This window comes from Aedes aegypti, chromosome 3 (assembly GCF_002204515.2).
Source record: "Aedes aegypti strain LVP_AGWG chromosome 3, AaegL5.0 Primary Assembly, whole genome shotgun sequence".
Taxonomy (NCBI): Eukaryota; Metazoa; Arthropoda; class Insecta; order Diptera; family Culicidae; genus Aedes; species Aedes aegypti.
The window spans coordinates 105497088-105522115 of record NC_035109.1 but is presented as its reverse complement, the minus strand read 5'-3'; the positions used below and the strand labels follow the sequence as shown (position 1 = coordinate 105522115).

The 25028-nt window shown below is 37.7% G+C and overlaps 1 protein-coding gene across 3 annotated transcripts in view; it reads right to left on the bottom strand.

Moving 5' to 3' along the window:
- The window catches only part of LOC23687755 (G-protein coupled receptor 39), a 339479-nt gene that overhangs the window by 134925 nt on the left and 179526 nt on the right, over positions 1-25028 (bottom strand). For all 3 annotated transcript variants that reach the window (XM_021850745.1, XM_021850747.1, XM_021850746.1), the window contains 3 exons: positions 18688-18978; positions 5364-5540; positions 4854-4922 (listed from right to left, as the gene is read on the bottom strand). In XM_021850745.1, coding sequence (XP_021706437.1) covers positions 4854-4922; positions 5364-5540; positions 18688-18978 — 537 coding nt within the window. The remainder of the gene's footprint in view (positions 1-4853; positions 4923-5363; positions 5541-18687; positions 18979-25028) is intronic.

Genomic DNA, 25028 nt, shown 5'->3' with positions numbered 1-25028 from the left:
AAATGTGGGCTATACAAAGCATTCACACAATTCCAATATCAGGTAATAAGAAGTTTTTCTGAAAACAAAAACATATAAATCGGTTGAGTTGTTCCGAGAAACCTCATCGGTATCAAAAACACAAAAGCTTATTAGTCAGAAACAGTTGCAACGATTTGTTTCTTTTTTTTCACAAGAGACTCTCATGGAAGTATGTTTCGAAAAGCGAATGACCGAACATAAGATACAATATGAAGTCTGAGATATTTACGTAGGTTATGGCTACACGTCGGTCCTTCAAGGAATTTTGTAATATATCCAGATCCAGATGACCAGTGATCAAAATTGATCCAAATTAGAAAAATAGATGAGTTTTTTGAGAACTTGTGAAAAAAAATGGTCTAAACCTAAACTAAGAAAGTTATTGCGATTTAGCATAGCATAGCATAGCATAGCATAGACTGACTGTACATGTCAATGGTTGCTACTCCGTGATTGATCGGAACTGGTAAGAATTGCACTACGATCCAAATGAATAAGGGATGGGAGTTTCCGCTTACTCTCGAAGTGCAATTTTAGCAGATCTAATATTATTGATCAATAACGGCGCCGGCCAAGTCCTTACAGTCAGTTGGGATGGGGAAGGAATGTTAGGGTGTAATGATTGTTGCTTCTAGAGACCGAGAATACCTCTGCATCTCCACAATCACCACGGGAAAGGTGTTTATTAGTGAGGGAGGAAAAGATCTGGGAGTCACCTCTGGTCGGTGATGCGATCCATGGACAAGGGGGAAATATACGACTTATATTTAAAGTTAGTTTTGTATTTTTGTCTCGAGAAGTTTTTGGTAGAAGCTTTAAAAATAGGTCAACATCTATAATGTCGAACAATTCAAAAGACGTTTTTATTAATGTCGAAAACTGAAAATTACATGTAAATATTTCAGGAATAATACCGACACTTGTAGTGACGAACCATACATAGTTTGTTTGAAAATGACATATGAGTATTACTGTGCATTTTGTCTCGCTATGGTAGAAGTTTTAAAATATACGTCAACATTCACAATGTCGAACAATTCAAAAGATAATTTTTAATAATGTCAAAAAGAGAAAAATATATGTATATTGAAATTGTATAAGAAAATAGCATAATGCCGACACTTATAGTGACGAACCATACAAAGTTTGTTTTAATATTACATAAAAGTTACGCTTTCAAGAAAAAATGTGTTATCATAAGCATGAAACGAACTCACCAGTTGGTAATCCATTCTCGACTGAACACAAAACTGACACTGACAGCAAAACTTCTTGGCGTTCCGAAAACAAACCGTCTTGCTTGGGCCTTCCCAAATACCTACCCAGCAAGACGCTCCAGAACAGGGAAAAAAAAAAAATTCTCCGGCGACGAAAACACGCGTGGAACCGTGAGAAAAATCTATCGGACGACGCAAAACCGAACTGTCCTGCTTGGGCTTCACGAAGCACTACCCAGCAAGACGCTCCAAACAGGAAAAAAAAAATTCTCCGGCGACGAAAACGCGCGAAATTGTGAGCAAAATCTAACGGACGACGCAAAACCGAACTGTCCTGCTTGGGCCTCACGAAGCACTACCCAGCAAGACGCTCCAAAACAGAAAAAAAAAAAATTCTCCGGCGACGAAAACGCGCGAAATCGTGAGCAAAATCGATCGGGCGACGTAAAACCGAACCGTCCTGCTTGGGCCTCACGAAGCACTACCCAGCAAGACGCTCCAAACAGGAAAAAAAAATTCTCCGGCGACGAAAACGCGTGAAATTGTGAGCAAAATCTAACGGACGACGCAAAACCGAACCGTCCTGCTTGGGCCTCACGAAGCACTACTCCTAAGAAAGTTATTGCGATTTAAACTGTTAAACCCAAAGAGAAAAAACACTTACTCGTTGATGTAAAAATTAAGGATGGCCTACTTGCCCCTAATTCTGCTACTTTGTTTTCTTCTTTTGCACCAACAGACATATGTATTTTCCTAAATTTTACTAAAATACATTTATGACATTTTTCAAGTTAGTGGAGTGGATTTTCAAGTATGGATCGAACATTGGCCCCTACTGTAAGTCAAAACTCAATGAATCATTGAACAATAAAAAAGCTTTTCATTTCATTTGATTACATGCGATGGAAGTTGGGTCGGAAATTAAAATTTCCAATTTACAAAACAACAAATAGTTACAAATTTTACAAATCTAATTCGATTTCTATAAGTTTAGGAATGAAAGACTCTTAGTTGCATAGCATTTGAACCACAATGACATTTATAACATTTTTCTCGAACTGAGCTTTACATAAAAAAACCTTAGCTCCGCTTTACTCTACTGACTTTCCCTTAAATCGATTGAACGACATTTGAGAAATAACGATGGGCATGAAGTGGGTGGTAGCGTTCTATAGAAGACTTGACTGTGGGATGGATTACTTTTAGCTTCAGATGCTGTTTCGTGAAATTGATCAACTGGTCTGTAAAAAAATCTAAACTATAGTAACAAATAGAATGTCATGCTCTAGTTTTACCAGTAATATGTTAACGATTTATGTTAGATCCAAACTACATCAGATTCTACAGACTGTAAAGAAAATTGCATTTATGGCTGAAAAATACGGATGTTTGTTTGTCTTTTTCCATTGCTGTGCTTAAAAAAACTAAATCTGCTTCTAATATGTTTTCTCCAGGATCATCGGAATATGTGTTAACCTACTTGTTACTGTGATTTCTGTTTTATTGCTCAGGGCATCGTAGGAATGAGTACATAATTCTAACCACGACTATTTTGATCCGATTAATTATGTTGAACACCTAAGCAAGTACATGGTTGATGCTCAAACGAAGGCCAAAATCTTAGGGCTCTCATTGGCTGGCATACATTACAAACATTAGAGAACTTTAGTCTTATACAAAGTATTGTGCAAGCGACATCATTAAAGCAAATTCCTATGTAAACAAAACAATTATACACAGGTTACCATCTCGCTTGCAACGATTGTTCAATTTGCAATTGTACTCACTCGTACCCGACCAGCAATAAACTTAGTCTGAAGTGTCATTTCCCTCTCCTCGTAGCTAACAATAATCTGACCGATATTAATAACGTCCTTCCAACTGAAAGACAAACCCAAGCCCAAACCAACAATAGTACTCCGAAGCAATGGCCAGGCAAACACAACTGGGGCTCTTCCTCCGGCTTGGCAAACATTGAACCAACTATACTGACCGGTACTGGTCGTCGTATCGACCCACAAGTTGACTGAAGTATGCCACTTCCTGTTTGTTGTCTGCCCTGGTGCTAGGGGAGAATGCTCTATTACATTCTGCACCGATTTTTGCGCTAACAGGGCCTTCCTTAGCCGAGTGGTTAGAGTCCGCGGCTACAAAGCAAAACCATGTTGAAGGTGTATGGGTTCGATTCCGGTTGGTCCAGGATCTTTTCGTAATGAAAAGTTCCTTGACTTCCCGGACATAGAGTATCATCGTACCTGCCACACGATATACGAATGCAAAAATGGCAAATTTGGCAAAGAAAGCTCTCAGTTAACAACTGTGGAAGAACTCATTGAGTACTAATCTGAGAAGCAGGCCCTGTCCCAGTGAGGACACAATGCCAAGAAGAAGAAAAATAAGTGTTTATAATAAAGGTTCATCTAATTAACTCCATGAGATATTGGCATGTTAAGATTTCATAAATTTATTGCTTTTAAGTGAAACTTTTTTTTATACTTCTGTGATAACGTCATACGTCTAATACGTCGAGATCCGTAAAAGAAGATTTTTCACTCTGGTCCTAGGATTGTTTATGACTACTCTGCCCTACTACCTATTTAGTACAAAGACTAAACAGATACAAACATAGATTTCCCAAGACGACCTTGCGGCACCATGTGCGTCCTCTCGTTCGTGGCCCCTCTCCAACGAAACAAATAGTGGAGCATCGTAGGGTTTACTTTGCTCACTTCTGCTGGGGGTCAGTCAGCCGGTCGGTCGGTGGCACCCAATAAAGAGTCAACCAGCAGAAATAATGGACTTTAGGGCAACTGTTTTGATCTCCTGGGAGATAGAACAGGGAAGGAGCGTTCTAAAGCAAGCTTCGAAGTGCATTGTGTGGGGGTATGAACTGCACCTACATTTAGTTGTGGTCTTTGACAAATTGCTTTCTATTGCAGTAACTATGAGCAACACATCGGACTCGGTCAGTGATTATGGAACTGCATTCCTGATGCGGGTTTTAAATTTAAGTTGAGTGCGAACCAGGGAATATGTGTTGCTCACATAACCAAGACCATGAAATTTAATATAACGAAATTTCTTAGGATTACAGATATCATTGACTTCATTTATATTAAAAACTAGTGGGTCCGGCAAACTTCGTCTTGCCATCAAGTAGGCTGTTGAAAAACGCTATGGATCGTCCCATACAAAATGACAGTTCCGTTCACGCTCGTTTTTTCCGACTTTCCCGGTGAATATCCTGGGATTTTTATACACACAAACACGTCGGAACACTTGACGAACAAAACGGAAAAATAATCATTCAAATCGGTTGACTCGTTCAGAAGCCATTTCGTGACATACAAACACCACTCCATTTTTATTTATATAGATATAGATTGAAACTGTTAGTATTTTCATTCTAATTTTTTGAAAGGTTTTTTATATCAGCTGCAGTGATTCGCCGTATTGAAGACGATTGGAAAGTTCCCCTCAAATTGAACTTTAAAGAGAGTTCAATCCTCCCTTGAAAACAATTTATATCTGATGCCAATCAGACATCACATAGTACACTTGATTATACAATTGAACTTTACAAACCTTTCCCACGATTAGTGCCAAAGTACTTACCTAGCATCCGGATAATCGCCTTTTTCGACTGAGATACCTTAGGACCGTTAATGGAACCATTTCGCACTCCTGCAAGCAGAAACGGAAGAGAATCGAATTTAATTCCCAACGGCCAACACTCGAGAAACGTGGTAAGTAAACATTCGATTTTGATTTGATTTGATTTCACATTTGCTGTTTGTTTATTTGCACTCGGACCATCATCCTCCAACGCAACACACGTCTAACGAAACAAATCACTTACGGCACCGTGTAACGGGGCAACTTTGATAGTTTTTTTTGATTATTTTTCCTTTACTCATGACTAAATTAAAATTAAGGTTTTTGTAAAACAACGTGCGTTAATTTTTTAACTTTTTTAGGGAATGAATACCAGGATTATCGATGACGCTACCACAAACTCACATTTCACATGAGTTCTGCAAATGATGTAAACCGTTTAATGGTACCACTCACTCGGCACTCCCACAATTAACACCCCCACTCGCGCCCACACACACAGAAACTCACCCAGTTCCTCGGTTCGTTGCGTTCGGGAGCGGATTTGCATTCCCATCCGGCCGTAGAGAACAATCATCACCACCATCGGGCCGGCGAAAAACAGGCATGTCGACAGCTCCCACAGGGGAATTCCTTCCGGATTGCTCAGCATCGCACAGAAAGCCGAGTCCTCGATTTTCTCTTGGGCTGCAAATGGGAAGGGGAAATAAGGGAAAATTGATTTAGCGAATATTATTGCTACATGTTTGAAAGACATTGGGCGGTATGAAATAAAAGCGGTCAACTATACTACTTGACAAGTAGTACTTATAGAATCTACTCAAAAATAAAGTCCACAGAGATACATTGTTGTTATGAATCACCATCCTTCCAAATATGTGTAACAAATACGTGTAGTAGAGAAATGTCAACTGAAGTAGGTTTTGCGTCATAGTCACCGCTTGTGTTTAGCCACGCTCTCCAGGTCCTGGTGCACCTGGTCAATCCACCTAACTCGCAGCGCCCCACGCCTTTCGTTTCGATCGGATTCGAAGCGAACACCATCTTTATAGGGCTGTTATCCGGAATTCTTGTGACATACCCTGCCCAGCGTATCCATCCAGCTTTAGCCACCTTCAGGATACTGGGTTCGCCGTAGAGTTGGGCGAGCTCGTGGTTCATCCTTCGCCGCCACACACCGTTTTTCTTCACGCCGCCGAAGATCGTCCTAAGCACCCGGCGTTCGAAGACTCCAAGAGCTTCCAAGTCCTTCTCGAGCACAGTCCACGTTTCAACCCGTTAAGAACTACTCGTCTAATGAGAGTTTTGGACATCGTGCATTTGGTGCGGGGGTGAATCTTTCTTGACCGCAGTTTCTTCTGGAGCCTATAGTAGAAACGACTTCCAAAGATGATGCGCCTTCGTATTTCACGACTAACGTTGTTGTCAACCGTCAGCAAGGATTGGAGGTAGGCGAACTCGTCAACCGCCTCGAAAGAATCCCCGTCTATCGTGACACTGCTTCCTAGGCGGAAACTGTCACGCTACGTTTCGCCTACCAGTTTGTACTTTGTTTTTGGCGAATTCACCACTCTTGGCGCTTCGCGTTTCTGGCGGGTGAACAAATCTGCCAAAGTTTCTAATTTTCTTCCAATAATATCCATGTCGTCCGCGATGCTGGCAATTGTTCGGATCTCGTTAAAATCGTGCCCGGCTCTCTGCATGACACCTTCAAGCGCAATATTGAACAGCAGGCACGGAAGTCCATTGCCTTATCATAGGCCCCAGTGGAATTCAAATGAACTGGAACGCTATTTAGGAAATCTTCCATCGTTGTTTTAATAAATTTTGTGAGCTTTCCGGGAAAGCTGTTCTCGTTCATGATCTTCCATAGCTCTACACCGTCAATACTATCGTATGCCGCTTTGAAATCGATGAATAGGTGGTGCGTAGGAAGCAAGCATTTCTGGAGGATTTGCCGCATGGAAAAGATCTAGTCCGTTGTCGAGTGACCGTTGATGAAACCTGCTTGATAACTTCCCACGAAATTGTTTGCCATAGGTGATAGACGACGGAAGATAATCTGGAAATACACTTAGTAGGGCGGCGTTTAGGATAGTGATTGCATGATAGTTTTCAAACCCCAGTTTGTCGCCCTTTTTGTAGATGGGGCATATATCGCCTTCTTTAGCCGTTTGGGTATATTCCGCGGCTACAAAGCAAAGCCATGCTGAAGGTGTCTGGGTTCGATTCTTTTCGATCTTTTTATAATACAGTTCCAATGACTTCCCTAGGCATAGAGTATCATCCTATCTGCCACACGATATACGAATGCGAAAATGGCAACTTTGGCAAAGGAAGCTCTCAGTTCATAACTGTGGATGTGCTCATAAGAACACTAAGCTGAGAAGCAGGCTCTGTCCCAGTGAGGACGTTAATGCCAAGAAGAAGAAGCATATAACGCCGGAGGAGTGGAATCCAGTAGCTGTTTCGTATCCCAGATTCTGACTATAAGCCGATGCAGACAAGCGACCAATCTCTCGGGGCCCAACTTGATGAGTTCGGCTTTGATACCATCCTTTCCAGCGGCCTTGTTTTTTGTTGAGCTGTTAAATGGTATCCTAAACTTTCCCCATAGTGGGAGCTGGTTGGATTCCACTGTCAGCAGTGCAGCGAGTCACCAGCTTCGCTGTTCTGACATTATATGTTTGTGTCCTCTGCGCCATTCAGGTGTTCATCATAATACTGCTTTCACCTACAGTGTTGTTCAGACTCATTTCCCCGAAAATAACATTTTCCGAACTACGAAGCCACGAACTACTACAACCATGCTCTATCCACCTAAGATAGAAAAGCAGATGGTTAAGCTTGAGTACTGCACACAAAATCGATCAATTTTGATCCCAGAGAGCCACAATTCAAGTTTCGGTGAAATGAAATGAGTGAGTGAGTGAGTGCGAATCATTTCACCGAAACTTGAATTGCGGCCCACCGAGATCGAAACTGTCGGATCCCATGTGCAATACTCAAGCCCAACCACCTCCCCCTTCATCTCAAGAATACAACGCACAGTTATAACAGTTCATGGCTTCACAATTCGAATTTCGGGGAAATGAGTCTGGTCAACACTGTTCACCTATCGAGCATCTCGCGTCCGTCCCTCAAGATGCTCCCATTCGTATCCCGGCACATTTCAGCTCATGGCATGAAGCCTTTTCGGGATTTCTATCGGAAAATATTCGCGTTTCTTGATAACGGTACAGCAACTTCATTTATTGGCCTTCCACCTCTTCCAGGCGATGATTTTTGTCCTGGAATAGACGGGTTGGCTGTTTCCGCCTCAGTCTGTATCGTTCCACGTTTTGCCGCGTACCATTCTGCAGCATTGCAGCCCGCGCTGCATTCTTCTCTTCTAAAACCTCCTGCCACTCTCTCTTAAAGTAAAAAACTTGCCCTCTAAAACTTGCACATTCTTCCGTTGATCGGCCATTACCAAATCACGCGCCTCTGCATATCGCCCATCACTCTAATAACTGTTCCCAGCTCAAATATGTTGCCGCAGCTCTGGTAGATGATATGGTTACCTCTAAACGTTCGCATCATCGATTCTGTCCAGCTCACCTCCTGCAGCGCTACGATTCCGAATCTACGGACCTTCAGTACATCGGAGAGTATGCGTGTACTTCCGATGAAATTGAGAGATTTGCAGTTCCACGTACCGAGTTTTCAATCGCTAGTCTTTTCCCGTTGCTGTGGTTTTTTTTCGATTGTTCTGGTCCGTATTCTCTCTTTGACGTTTCTGCGCTGATGTATTTTTACGGTTGCCATACAGAGTCTGACACCAATCCCCTAGATTTACAGAGGATCATTCCCATAAATGTTCGGAGGGCCATAGTGCACATTTAAGCTTAGAGTCCTTCTCTGGCACTCGGAGACAATGCTCAGCTGCCCCGATATGGGGAACATACGCTCTAGGTTTGCAGAAGCCAACCCCCCCTTCCCTGTCAGCATACGACCAAAGATCCCACCGGTATTAGTTACCCAATTCTCTCTAAGGTTGCTTGTACCCCGGCCAATACCACGAGGAGGTAGGTATAGGAGTTGCTGGGCAGAAGGCTAAGGACCACACAAAGGGGTCTATTTTATTCCTTCAGATACGCGAGGTACCAATGGTACGCCCGAATGAATATTGATGATAAATATGGGATTCTAGATATTGAGATATATTCTTGGTGATCCGGCAGAATTCTTGCATTGCGATACAAAATCTAAAATTTCTAGAATTAAAAATGAGTTTTCACAATAGTTGATACGATTTCAAATGGGTCAAATGGGTTAGTTGGAATCCTAAAATTCATGAGATTTCGAATGGAAGTCTTCTGAATCCTCGTTGCTGGTTCAGAAGATCCACATTCAGACGATTTACAAAGATTGCCATCGGGAATCTGATCTGAAAATTTACAATAGAGTTGCTTTAAAATTACCTAAGATTCCAAATCTCATCAAATTCCAAAAAAGTCCAAAGAAATCATAGAACTTTTACCGGACTTCTGAAATTTTCACCTAACAAGAATCCTAGAATAGTTACCAATAAATCAGAATTTAACATCACGTTTTGATTGTCAGTGCCTTGCTTCTGCTCGGGTATTCGCTTCATGGAAGCCGTTGAGACCTCTGCACTTCCACGAGAAAATACTGGGAGTTTAAAAATTGGGAAGGATCAAAATGTAGGATTCGCTTTGGTAAGCAAGCTCAATTACAAGGGCCCTAGGGGTTATCTAGAGGTAACGCATCATTTTCACTGGTTGCACACCCCTTCGAACATAATAGAGTCAATAAAGGCGCCTCAATTTAAAAAGTATTCAACCCTCCTGTACCCATCATTCTGACTGATAACACAGTATGTATTATGCGAATCAATCAATATCTAAAAAACATGCATGAAACGAGCTCACCACCTGATCTTCCATCCTTGACTAAGCAACACGAAGCCACTTTCAACTTTTTCATCAATACCCTTACTTAGGCGGTAACGAAATATTGCCCAGAAAAAAGCGTGCTTAAAAAACAAAACTTCCACTTCGGCGAGCCGAAAACGACTTCGCTTACTGCACTGTACACATCAAATTTAAAATTTTTAAAATCCCTACATTTTGAATCTATGACAAAAGGTCGAAAGACAAAAGGTCGAAAGGACAGAAGGTCGAAAGACAAAAGGTCAAAAGGACAAAAGGTCGAAGAACAAAAAAGAAGGGACAAAAGGTCGAAAATCGTTTTTCAAAGAAGGAAAAATTTCCCACCATGCAAATTGTTTTCGACCTTTTGTCGTTTCGACCTTTTGTCTTTCGACCTTTTGTCCTTTCGACCTTTTGTCTTTCGACCTTTTGTCCATAAACCCAAGAGCATAAATCGTGGATAAATCTAATTCAATTAACTTGGAAAAATTCTGAACAGCCACGGCCAAATAGATTTTATATGTTGTCAAAAAGATAAAAATAGCTGTACTTAAGTTCAACAGATTAAGATGATAGTGTTGCTTGACTTGGAGCACTAAGATATATGAAATGAAAGGAGAAATGTTACTAAAGACTGGACTCGAAAAAAATGAGACAAACTAAAATGATCACCAAAAATTCATTTTAAATCAGATACTTCTCAAATTTTCAGGCTGAATGCTCGTACAATTCTCTTAACACTTATTACCCAAAATTTCATTAATTTTTAAAAACGCGATAAAAAAATACACCCAAAACAAAAGAATATTGATGTATCATCATTAATGGAAATATGCAGTGGTGTGTGAGAATTGGACATGCTCCAACGCACAAGAATACCTGAGTAGGACAGTCAAAGGGTTGTCCTTTCCATGATTTTATATGTTTTTTTATTTATCGTTCTTTATTTATTTATCGGCTGGGGCTGTGACGGAGTTGCTATCATCATTCATAGGCGTATAAAATATCAGCTTTAACCGACATTTGAAAAAAAAGTTTTTGAAACTCTGGTGATGCCGTTGAAACACAGTTTGTTAAATATACTTTCATAGCTGCCTATTTGCCTTTTCAATGCAATGAGCAGCAAGTGAAATTGCTCCAAACTGACTTACGGAAATTAAGTCGTAATAAGTAAAAATATTTTGTCATTGACGACTTTAATGCAAAACATCGCTCTTGGAATAATTCGCAAAGTAATTCTAACTGCATAATTTGATATGATGAGAGCTCTTCAGGATGTTTCTAAACTCTATACCTTGATAACCCTACTTGTTTTTCATCTTTTAGAAACCCTTCCACGGTTGATTTGGTCTTAACCGACTCTAGTCACCTTTATAGCCAACTGGTTACTCACGCTGATTTTGATTCTGATAATGTCCCTGTTACATTCCAAAATTCCATGAAGCGATTCTCAATCCTATTAGCTCAACTTCTAATTATTTTCGAGCCGAACACATATGAAAAATAGGTATATCGATAGTAAGTAATCTTGATGTTAACATTTCTTTACCAACATAACTTGATATTGAAACTTAAACCAATTTCATTGTTGAAGCCAGAGACATAGCAATACCGAAATGTGAAGTTAAATTCGAATCCGTGATTATAGACGATGATCTTAAACTCTTGATCCATTCTAAGGCTCAATAATCTATCATTCAATTATCAGTAATAATCAAAAATGAAAAACCAATTTTTTCGATCAAATTTAAAGAAATCCTCATACAAATCTACAATTGTAATCAGATTTTCTTCAACATTGCTGAATTGTTATGCAAAAAAAAAACTGGTTTTGGAGATTTGTTGAACGATAATGGTCATTCACATGCATTCCTCTTAGAAACATGAGAAAAAGGCAATTTCAACGCACTCTCGATTTTGCTTTAAAAATGATATGGCAGAATCTGCAAAAAGAAATTAAAAAAAGATTTTCTCATTTAAGAAATAAAAAATTCGGACCTTTTGGAGATTATAAAACTTCAGAAGCCAATACCGGCATTGAAAGAGGAAAATAAATTATTACTTACTTATTGCCAAAAAGCTCAAAAAGTTGGCATAGTTTCCTGACAAATGGAAAAATGCTAAAGTTGTACCAATTTTAAAACCAAACATAAATCCTGCAGAAGCTTCTAGCTATCGTCCAATCAGTTTGCTTTCCTCCATGAGAAAACTTTTTTAAAAGGTCATTTTGAACAGAATGATGGTCCACATCAACGAAAATTCAATTTTTGCCAATGACCACTTCGTATTTCGTCATGGACTTTCGACCACTCATCAACTTTTATGTGGAATAAATTTGATCCGTTCCAACAAATATGAAGGCTATTCTACTGGTCTTGCTCGTCTGGAGCATTTGACAATGTTTGGCATGAAGGCATGATCGTAAAATTAAAAAAAAATAAATTTTCCAACATACATTGTTCGAATAATTCAAAGTTATCTGTCAAATCGTACACTTCAGGTTAATTATCAGAACTCCAGGTCTGAAAGGCTCCCTGCAAGAGCTGGTGTTCCTCAAGGCAGCATTTTGGGATCAATACTATACAATATTTTGACATCTGACTTACCTGAGTTACCTCTTTTTCTTCTTCTTCTTTCCGGCGTTTCGTCCCAACTAGGACAAAAGCCTGCTTCTCAGATTAGTGTTCTTATGAGCACTTCCACAGTTACTAACTGAGAGCTTTCTTTGCCGATTGACCATTTCTGCATGTGTATATCGTGTGGCAGGTACGAAGATACTCTATGCCCTGGGAATCGAGAAAATTTCCTTTACGAAAAGATCGTCGACCAGCGGGATTCAAACCCACGATCTTCAGCATGGTCATGCTGAATAGTTGCGCGTTTACCGCTACGGCTATTTGGGCCCCCTCAGTTACCTCAGGGATGTAAAAAATCTTTGTTTGCGGATGACACAGGCCTCTTCGCCGAAGGACGAAGCCTGCGTGTCATCTGTAGTCGATTGCAAAAAAGTTTGGATATTTTTTCTACATACTTGCAAAAATGGAAGATGTCTCCTAATGCTTCCAAAACTCAACTAATAATTTTCCCACATAAACCAGAAACTCTTTATTTGAAATCTTCAAGTCGACATGTTGTCACGATTAGAGGGGTTTCAATAAATTGGTCAGATGAAGTTAAGTATCTAGGGCTCATGCCAGATGAAAACTTAGCTTTCAAAAATCGCATTGAAGGCATTATAGCCAAATGTAACAAATATGTAAAACGTCTCTATCCCCTTATTAATAGAAAATCAAAACTTTGTCTTAAGAACAAGCTTTTGATATTCAAACACATTCTCAGGCCAGCCATGTTGTACCAATATGGACAAGCGAGAAATTTGGGGCAAGTGTGCTACCTTAAGAAAATTGTTCTCTAAATTTGTCTAAAGCTTAAGAAACCACCAATTCAGCCTCATGACGTTCGTTTCGCATCTTTTTATAAGCACTGTGCCATTTAAAAAGAAAATAATTTCAAAAAGTATTAGTTTTGGAGCTTCTCAAATATCATCCAAAAGAACCTAAATTTCAACACCATTTGGGGAAAGACGGCCACCGAATGAACCTTCATGTTAATCTACTGGTACATTTTTGCTATTCCCCTTCTACACTTCAGAGACTACTACTAGTGCCTGATTTTGTTGATGATGTTTACATTTTTATAAATTTCACTTCAACCTTTTTTGTTTACCAAATAGGTGACATACTTGCCCAGATGTAAAACTAAATATTTTTTCTTTTAAATGCCACAATAATTTACACATTTAAATAGCTTCACGATGTACAGTTCGTTAGAAATATCTGACATTAATTTACCTTTCACCATGCTATATAAAAACAACGAAATCTTATAAAAAATCACTAAAATTTTATTGGTTTTACAAAAGTCATCGTGAATACGTGAAAAACAGAGCAATTTTCGTCATATTTTGATCATCGTATTATGTTATAGTTCATAATACAATGATCACACATATTGTAAAGCTCAAAGAGAAAATATATTTTGTAGTTTTTATAAAAATCAGGGGTGGCACACTTGCCCTTATGGCACACTTGCCTCAAAATCCGCTAGCCGTTGTAATCCCAGGAAGCAAGCTCTGCAGAGAATTCAAAATAAAATTTTGAAAATGATTCTGAAGCTTTCTCCCTGGTATAGTACCAATGAGTTACATAGAATATCGAATGTTAGGAATATAATTTCAGCCAAAAATCGTTACAATTTTCTATTGCCACGATACTTAAATGCGTTATATATTTAGGTTAACTTAGGTTAAGTGAATTGAAAGCATTTTTTTCTTAAAAGCAGGAAAATTGAAAAAACCGAATTTAGTACTATACCATTTAATTCCACTAGAGTTTGTATCCTTTGACAGATACGCGTATTTCGACCTCAACTGTAAGGCCGTCTTCAGTGTCTAGTACACGACAGTTGAGGTCGAAATACGCGTATCTGTCAAAGGATACAAACTCTAGTAGAATTAAATGGTATAGTACTAAATTCGGTTTTTTCATCTACTTATAGGTATTCTACTGAACAGCTCGAAGATTTATTATCAGGAAAATTGAACTCATCCGAGTTCTGAACTGCTACGGCAAATAAAAAATAATATGTAGTTAACAAAATGTTAATATAAGCCTAAATTTGTTTTACCAAATTAGGATGATTGTGTTGTCTAACACAGAACACCTAGATATATCAAATGAATGGAATGTTTGGAATGATACCAATAAAGAATTAAAAAAAAAAGTGTACACAAAATAGGCTGTGAAACTCTTTCAACCCATGACATTAACACTGGATTGCTGCCTCTGTTTACGAAGATTTCATTGCACGGAATATATTGACCTTTGCATTGCTGCTTCGTCTGTCCTTCCTGTGGAAATGATCGGTTAGGGCCCGGGTTTCATATATGCACAATTGAGGCAAACCGTGCAGTCAAGGAAAATATCGTCGTTCCTTGCTAGGGATACCATTTGGTCAGAGGGAAAATCAGGACATATAATATATTTTTGAAAATAAGAGCAAAATGCACCGGATTTGTTAACTTCTGATACCCAACCTCACCTTTAGACGGCGATCACTTTCGGATTTTTTGTATTTTTGAATTTTTTTTCATAACTTGATATTTTTTCATAACTCGGTAATAAACATGATTTTATTTTTGGCTTATATATAGGGTTATTATATGGACGATAGTAAAATTTTCTATAACTTTCAAAACAGTTTTGCATTTTTGAAAAAATGTTTAAAAATTTATTTAGTTAACAATTGACAAATGCTTGAGTATCATTTGATGGGTAATACAAAAATGTAAATATTTTATACTTTTCTACAATCAAAGAAGAAGAAGAGGGGATATTAAATTCACTTCAAAACGGAAAACAATCCCTATATTGATAAATCTTTACATTGGGAATTGAATCAAATACCAAATAATATGTGTAATCAACATGCTAAATTGTTTTTTGAACGTAAATTTTGTGGATTTGATCAAAAATTTGTGTATTACACTGACGGATCATCGATTAATAGTAATGCAGGTTTTGGAGTTTATAATATTGATGTAGCATATTTTTTTAAATTACAATCTCCATGCTCAGTTTTTGTAACTGAATTGACTGCATTGTATTTTACATGTAATATAATAAAGGATTATTCTCCAAACATTTTCATCATTTGTACAGATAGTTTGAGTTGTATCAATTCTATCGAATCATGTAATTTCAATTTTTAAGTCCATTATTTAATTTTATTGTTAAAAAAAATATAATATAATTTTTATTCTTGGGGATTTATAATTAAATTTGTGTGGATTCCATCCCATAGTCATATATTTGGTAATGAACAAGCTGATTATTTAGTAAAATTAGGAGCTACTCGTGGAATTACTTATAAACGAGATGTTGCTCATTCGGAATATTACGCAAAATTTAAAAAATATGCTTTGAATTCTTGGCAAGTTGATAGGGATTCTAGTGACAAAGGTCGATGGTGTCATTCCATTTTACCAATTGTGGATAAAAAACCTTGGTTTAAAAATTTATCTGCTGGTAGAAATATGATTTGCATGTTTTCAAGACTTATTTCTAATCATTATACTTGTAATAGTCATTTATATCGTATTAACATTGTAGATTCAAATTTATGTTATTGTGGTGAAACTTATCAAGACATCATCACATACTTTTCTATTGCATAAATTATGTTTTGCCTAGGAAAGAACTCATAGATAACTTCAAGAATTTAGAAACTACTGTACCTGTATTTGTTCGTGATATTCTTGGAATTAGATCACTTCCTATGGTTGAAAATTTAAAAGATTTTTTCAACGATATTCGTTATGTTATATGATACTGTTTTGCGTTTTATTTTATTTCGTTTCAGAAATCAAGACTCACGGCCTCCCTTGAACTCCTCCATTATCTCCCATTTTTGGTTACTGAAACTCCTTCTCAAGATTATGGCTCTGATATGGATCATTTCCGGTTGAGCCTTTAGCAGGGATTGAATCCTGAGAAAATTGAGAGAATCGCTCACGTATCGCTCTCTGTAACCATCATAACATGCTGCACATTATGAGAGACTGTTTATCGTATACTGCTACAACTTTGATCAGATAGGGGGGATAATAGTGTATGATAAAACCCCTCTAAACATGCTCCAAGCCTGGGGGACACTATTACTATTGGAAATTCGTGGATTGTTTATCGTGCCAGTAAAGAAAAACACCTATCCCCAACGGTAAACAAGCGAGTAAAATGGGTTTTATCATTGCTCTCTCTTTGGGGCTCTCGCTCGCTGCTTCCATTTATCAGACTTGTTACACCTTGCGATACAATGACGATCGTGGACCGCAACAGATGGGATGTTTTTCTTTGCTTGCTTTGATCGTGCTTCATACTCAAATGAGAGCGAATTCTGCAAAGCCTAGCCTTTAGTTTTAAGCGATTTTTATAAAGTTTTTCAGGATTGGTCAAATATATCCTTAGAAGTCGCCTAAGGACATCCACAGGATCCTACATATCCTGACCCCGTCACCCTTTGGGTTTATGTGGACGAAAAGTTGATTTTCTAGAATAAATCATTTTTCGCTAAATTCGCTCCACCAGAGTTGTAAAAATAAAATGGATCCATGTCCGATGCTCAGGATTGGTCAAATATATCCTTGGAAGTCGCCTAAGGACATCCACAGGATCCTACATATCCTGACCCCGTCACGCTTTGGGTTTATGTGGACGAAAAGTTGATTTTCTAGAATAAATAATTTTTTCGCTCCATTTCACTCCACAAGAGTGGTCTTCTTAAGTTATATAGAATTAAAGTGTTTAATGTTAGCTGGACCTTTTGATCTTTGCAGATATGTTTTCAAAATCGTTTGAAGTCATTTGCAGGACTATACATATTTATGTACAACCGTTCTATTCATTGTATTCGGAAACAGAGTACTGTGCCCATGAAATTGGATATTAGTCGATATTGTCCAAATATAGGGCTAATTACCCTAAATTGGTATGTTTACCCTAAATTCCAAAATAATTTATTTGTTATTAATGTTTGTTAAAGTTGTTCCAACCCAGATATCGATTTCAAGCTGATTTGGAGAATACGCCTAAATGTATGTAATTCCCCGAAGGGTGGTTTGGAGAAGGATAACTTCAGGCTTCTTCCTTGCTCTTGACTTATCCTCTTTCTCCCCCTTTTAATGATCAACTACAAAAGAGAAGCGTTTTTACCCACACACAAACTGAGCGTACGAGCTCTGCGGGATGAAGAGTTCACACGTTTGTGTTTTGTTATTTTCATTCCCACAGTGGTGAAGAGTTTGTTTTGACAACCTCAGTGCTTAAAAGAGAAAGAGATTATTTTCTCCCTTTCTCAGTTAGGGGGAGAGCATGTTTTCCTATTTCTCAGTTCGGGGAAGAGCATTTCCAGACAGCTCTTCGTTGTCTCTTTGTAGCTCTTTGCCCAAAAGGGCAAAGAGGAAAGCGAAATCATGCTCTTGCGTTGACGGAGAAACCAACCTCAGTTCATCCCAAAAGCAATGATGATGTGTTTGCAGAGCCTCGCAGTAAGCTAGAGCTGTCAAATGGAAGATGTGCGTTTGGATAGAGCCAACGTTTCTCTCCACTCTCTCAGCCACGGATTATTCAACCAACAGCGAATGCTGGTTCATAATTGTTGTGAGCGTACGAGGTCGCTTCATCTATTAGATCAAGATGAGCAGAATAAAGCCTGCAGGATAACTAAACCGGTCTCCTTCAAATTCCCATATATCGTGCTCTCCATAAGTCGATATTACTATAACCCGATAAAAAAATATTGTCAGTAAAAATAAAGTGATTTTTTGAGCATTTCGAAGAAAGTTCTCAAATAATAGTTTGTAAAATACCATCAACAAAATATTATATTTTGTTGATGGTATTTTACATTTTTTTTTAATTTTAAATACAGAAATTTGTTCCTTCCATTTTGTGATTTTTTGTGTCGGTATATTGCATAATATAACTTATATTACTTATAATTCTATATGTCGATGGTTCTTTGAATATCGAGTTATGGAGAGTCGACTGTATTTTCATAAAAAAATTGACGAAATAAGAGGCAGGAAAACTGAAGAAGGATAGGGATGTTCAAAAATGAAAAAAAGAAAAATAAAAAAAAAGCTAATATTCATGATTTTGCGAATAAAAATAAATCATTACCCAAAACGTCTTTAGATCGGTTTCAGACAGCAAACATATATTTAGATCGAAAATAAAAATTTGAAAGATAGAAGGATAAACGATTTCAGGTAGCAAAAGCTAAAAATAAATACATGCTCATGCTAAATCAAAACGGATGGTAACCCTATCCCATATACTCACTCGGTGGGTAGAGAATGTAATCGATATCGGTGAACACGGCGAAAGGCACTGCGCTGAAGAGACTGACGATCCAGAGGCCGGCAATGATGCGAACCGGGCGCTGCAATCCGGACATGGTGTACAGGTGCAATGGATGACAGATGGCCAGAAACCGTTCCATCGAAAAGGCCACTATCGTCAACACCGACACGTAAGTCGATGCCTCCGACATGAGAGCGCGCATTTTGCAGAACACCAACCCCAGGTTGTACGGGTACTGGTGCCAGTAGAGGCTGATTTCGTACGGCAGACCTGGCGGAAGAGAGGGGGAAATGGGGAAAAACAGATGGTTAGTTCAGGTTGCGTTGATCGAAAAATTGGATGGTAGGATTAATATTGGAATCAATTCCATCATATTTGACAGCACAAAAATATTGCACGAAATGCTTAACCCATATCCGCCCAGCGTCCTATAAATAGGACAGTACTTGTAGTGCAAATATCTTGAAAATAAAGAGGTTTAGGAGAAAACTGTCTTCTGCAGAGTTAATCACAGGACTGCTGACTTCCACTTGGTAACTATTTTAATTCAGAATTAACTCACCAGGTGGCGCACAGACGCCAACAAATGTCGCATATATAAGCAACATATGAAACAACTTTCCAGCGTACAAATATTTGCTTCGTTTATATCTCAGTCCAGCGATGAGATATAAAATTGGTGTCTTCGACAAAGTTGAACAACTAAATATCACCTATTCGTATAGAACCTTATAAATTCGGAAAACACTCCCAAGATGGCGCTAGTGAGCCAAAACTTTATTTGCTTATATCTTAGCCCAGTTATGAGATACAAAAATGGTTTCTTCGACAAAGTTGAACAACTAAATAATACCTATTCGCATAGAACCTTATAAATTCGGAAAACAATCTCAAGATGGCGCTAGTGAGCCAGAACTTTATTTGCTTATATCTTAGTCCAATTATGAGATACAAAATTGGTGTCTTCGATAAAGTTGATCAATTAAATGAGAACTATTCACCTAAAACCTTATTTGTTCGGAAAACACTCAAAAGATGGTGCTAATGGTCGAACATTTTGATTGTTTATATCTCAGTTCAGTGATGATATACAACGTTGGTGTCTACGACAAATGTGTTTAACTGAATGAGATATAGTCACCCGAAAACTTATTAGTTGGGAAAACACTCACTATATGGCGCTAGTGAGCAGAGATTTTATTTGCTTGTATCTCAGTCCAGTTATTAGATACAAAATTGATGTCTTCGACAAAGTTGATCAACTAAATGAGACATATTCGCCTAAAACCTTTTCAGTTCGGAATACACTCAAAAGATGGCGCTAGCGATCGAACATTTTGATTGTTTATACATCAGTTCAGTGATGAGATACAACTTTGGTGTCTTCGACAAATGTGATCTACTGAATGAGATCTATTCGCCCGAAAACTTATTAGTTCGGAAAACATGCACTAGATTGCGCTAGTGGGCAAATATTGTATTTGCTTGCATCTCAGTTCTGTTATGAGATACAAAATTGTTGTCTTCGACAATGTTCAACAACTAAATGATACTTAGTCACATAAAACCTTATAACACTCACAAGATGGCGCTAGTGGGCAAAGATTTTATTAGCTAATATCCCAGTCAAGAGATTAGATACAAAGTTTGTGTCATGGACAATGTTGAACAACTAAATGAATCCTATTCGCCTTAAACCATATTAGTTCGGAAAACACAGTCAAATATTTTATTTTTTTATATCAGTCCAGCGATGAGACTGAAAAAAATCGAATTCTAGAAATTGGTATCTTCGACAAAAGTGTTCAACTGAATGGGATCTATTCGCCCAGAAACATAGTAGTTTGGAAAATTCTCTCAAGGTGGCGCTAGTAGACAAACATATTATTTGCTTTTATCTTAATCTAGAGATTGAATACAACGTTAGTGTTTTTGACAAAGTTGGAGAGCTGAATGAGACCTATTCGCCTGGAAACTTATTACTTTGAAAATCACCTAAATATTACTACTGGGCACACATTTTATCGCTTATATATCAGTCCACTGATTGAATCCAAAGAAAGCTATTCACCTAAAACCTTCCTAGTTCGGAAGTCCAGTGATGAAAAATTTGGTATCTTTAAAAACGATGGTCAACTAAAGGAGATATTTTCGCAAAAAAAAAAACATATTAGCTGGGAATTGCTTTTATGTGCGAAACATCAAGGAAACAACCAATAAGAAATTGGTCTGCCTAGATCAAAACAATGGATACTTACTATCGATTTGAGCAACAATCGCTTATTTCGGATGCAATGCTCCTTACATTTTTAGATGAACCTTGATACCATTTAGATCTTTTGATCTTTTGAAGGGAGTGAAGAACGAAAAAAAACCGACAAATTGACTTATCCATCCATGAACTGAACTCCAAGGGTGAATGGCGGCTGTCAAATGAGAGTAAAATTGAATAGCCGCCAGCTTAAGTCCAGAACCAGATTTATGACTTAAACGTGGAAAAGTAAAAATTATTATTCGCAAAATTACAGGTAATAAATGCGCTTGAAAGATATTGTTTACAAGCAGTTATTTACTTCGCGCTACTGCAGTGCGTTGTTGCCAATTTAATCAGAAAATTCTGCTTAATTCCCAAAATGAATGTTTTCGAGAAAATTGATTACACCTTCACTATTGTTTGGTCGTAGTTTTGTATGGCTGTTTACTTTTTAGAACCAGCGACGCGTGGAGGTAGCAGTAAAGAGCCTTCCTTGCTGAACTCACTCGGTCCAAGAATTGTGACATTTGAGCGGGCACGCTTCCGTATGCTCCCCAGGTATTCTGGCCAACTCTAGTGTAAAAAATCTTGGACCGCCTGGATTCGGTTCTATCGGTGAATAAGACTATATGCATCAGTGATGCAGTAACTTAAACGTTATAGCCGAATAATGTTGGCTTCAAATATTCACATCTGTAAAGCATGTAATAGTTGGAGTCCAATATTTGACTTTCATTGGACTGAAGGACTAACTTTTGATCAGCACTAACGACATTCTGATATTGCCGAATATAAATTTCGATCACTGTCAGATCAGAGTCACATTGTATACTAATAACTTGAACCAGAAAAAAACATTTTGATAGTTATGATTTCATTATCAGCTGGCAAGTTTTATATAATCTTTTTGAAAACTATTCTGAAACATCTGTAGGTTTTTTTTCTAAATCAAAATATTTGATGTAAGATATTATTTTGTTTTTGGTATAAATGGATTAAGTGTGCATTATTGTACATGTACATGTATGGAAATGCATGTATGTCTGTATCTTACTTACGTAGTAGAGCAGAAAATTGAATTGAAGTCACTAAATGATTTAGTTCTGGCATGCACCTTTCGCCTCTGAAATTTTTATTTTCTATGTTGCAATTTCTTTATCAGGGTACGTCCATAAATTACGTCACGCAAAGTTTTGCCATATTCATCCTCCTCAATTTTCCTCTGAATCTCACTTTTTGTATGGATTCCAATTTTTATATGGGTAGTCACGTTTCATTGTAACCCCCTCCTTCCTCTTCTGTAAGTGACGTAATTTATGAATTACCCCTCACCAGCAGTTTTTCCCAACTTGTTTACATTGTAATGGGTCGAACTGCATGAAAATATATTCGTTTAATCTCGAAAATAAACTTACAGAACAGCTAGATATGGACGACACACTTTCAAGAATTTTTTTGGATCCCCACCATAGACTTGATTTTTTTTGGTGAAATAAGGTTTAATTTATGGGAATACGACTATGAGTAACAAATACGGAGCTAAATTCCAATTGTGAGATACCTTGGGCGTTAACGGGTTAAAGCACAGAATAATTGAAATTTCTATCTCTTTTATGATATTATATTATTAGGAGAGAAGTCATAGTAATTTCAAAGTACTTTAACAACAATGAAGGTCGTAGGTGTAATCGATTGGGGCCTTCATTAGCCGAGTGGTTGGAGTCCACGGCTACAAAGCAAAGCCATGATTCCCAGTCGGTCCAAAATATTTTCGTAATGGAAATTTCCTTGACTTCCCTGGGCATAGAGTATCATCGTATCTGCCACACGATATACAAATGCCAAAAAGGCAGCTTTTGCAAAGACAGCTCTCAGTTAATAACTGTGGAAGTGCTCAGAAGAACTCTAAGCTGAGAAGCAAGCTCTGTTCCAATGCGGACGGTAATGCCAACAACAAGAAGAAAAACATTACCATGCGTTTCGTTTTCACAAAATGTTTAATATCAGGAAGTTTCAGAATAATCCGTAGAAAAAAAAACGGGTTGAATTTATTTTGGGTCATTTTATTTGAACTATGTTGATTTTTTTCTAAACCAGAGGGATTCCACGGAGGCATGCAAGTCGATTCTGATCGACCATTTCAAAAATATCTGAAACTTTGCACAGTTTTTCAGTTCCATCTAAATCGTCATTTTCCGATATCAAATCTTCAAGTTGAGTCACGACTAACTTTTCAAAAGGGTGTATGTGAAAATGGTTCAAAAATATTCAAAAAGCTGCACAGCAAAAACGGTTCGTTCGATTGTTAGACAACTAAATAAAGATTCCAAAAAAAAATACACACAGTAAAAAAAAAAATTTTGCATTAAAAAACATCATTTTTGTCACAAAAACTCAAATATCTCAAAACCCTATCGGAATACCAACGTAATTTTTTGAGGGAAAACGGTCCATTATATTAGCTCTCTACCATAAAAATTTGGTGATGGTAAGCCAATAAACAAAAAAGTTATGACATTTCAAATATTTCACAAATTTAACACTTAGTGAATTTTTTTTTTTCATGCTTAATTTTTTTTAGGACCGCAGTTTGTTGCTGAATTTTTTGTTAAGGGTACCACATGAGGTTAACAAGTTATTTTCATGATATTCGCGATCCAGTGTTAAGATCTAAAGTCTTGATAGTGTCATTTTTTTTTATTGTACGTAACTGAAGAAAAATTCTCTCAATAGTGTTGAAACCTTTTGATAAAAGAAACCTATAAGAAATCTAATATTGAAGACAAAAGCTACAAAAAAAGTTTTCTATACAGGTATACGACTAGTTTACCTGCAAAAAGTTTACCTCGTAGAGAACAAGGCGGGTCTATACCCAGGTGATCTAGTATACGTAAAGCAGGTCGGTTTTCTCGGCGCTGGTTTTCTCCACAAAGTTAAAATCTGATTACACCTGGGTATATACCCGCCTTGGTAGAGAATAGACTTTGTTAATCATATTTGGGAGAAAGCGAGTAACTTCAACAACATCAAAAACATGATAGGTACATACCATGAACATACTCACGAAAAAGCTAAAAATATACTACCACTATGGTTATAAAAGATTTAATTGTAAAATTTTTCTTCAGTCAAGCAAACGACACCAAACTAGTCAGTAAAAACTTAAAAGTGATTTTGTTTATTAAAATCTAACGAGCAACATGAGTAGTCGCTTTCTCAACTGTTGCAGGCCGTTTGCAGAAAAAAAGTGTTCGAAAGAGCTACGAAGTCTCACCGAAAGCACCATAGATAAACTGAAAGCGGCTGGTTATGCTTTAATGTCTACATTGAATACAAATTTACGCATTTGTACGTCCTGCCGTTTAAACGTTGACAAACGGGCAATCTGTACATCATCGGTGGATCAGGTTGCAGGAAGTTCGAAAACAACAACAACTGAGGAATTACTAGATGCACCGACAACAACTGAGGAGTTACCAGAAGTACCAAGTGCAGATAGTCTTGCCACGGTACCATCAGCGACATCTGTTTCAACAAATCAATCAGAAGATGAGTGCATCCAGAAGGTCAACATCGAACGCTTCAACGAAGGGATAGCTGGAATAAAAGTGACTCCGATTAAATGGACGAAGATGGGTTACGTCAATTATCCCGAGAAAAAATACCGTGAAATCAATGAAGCTGTACGAAGAAACCTCTTCAAATTAGGACCTGAGGATGTGGAAAATACAGACTAGGAACAAGGACAAGGAAAGAAAAATTATTGATTTTGTCGATGCTGCCAAGCTCGTGGTCTATTCAAGACGCCATTGATGAGTTCAAAACCAATAGAAATACAGCAAAAGAGGCAAAACAATTCAAAAATAACTGTCTTGCAACCAAAAATGCTAGGTCGAGTACTTCATTAACAGATGAGACAAAAGAAAAAATAATTCAATATTTTGAAGACGATGAAGTAAGAAGAGCTATGCCTGGCCAAAAAGATTATGTATCTGTAAAAAAAGATGGAAAGCGTCAAGCAATCCAAAAACGATTAATGATGACTACTTTGAAAGAAGCGTATACA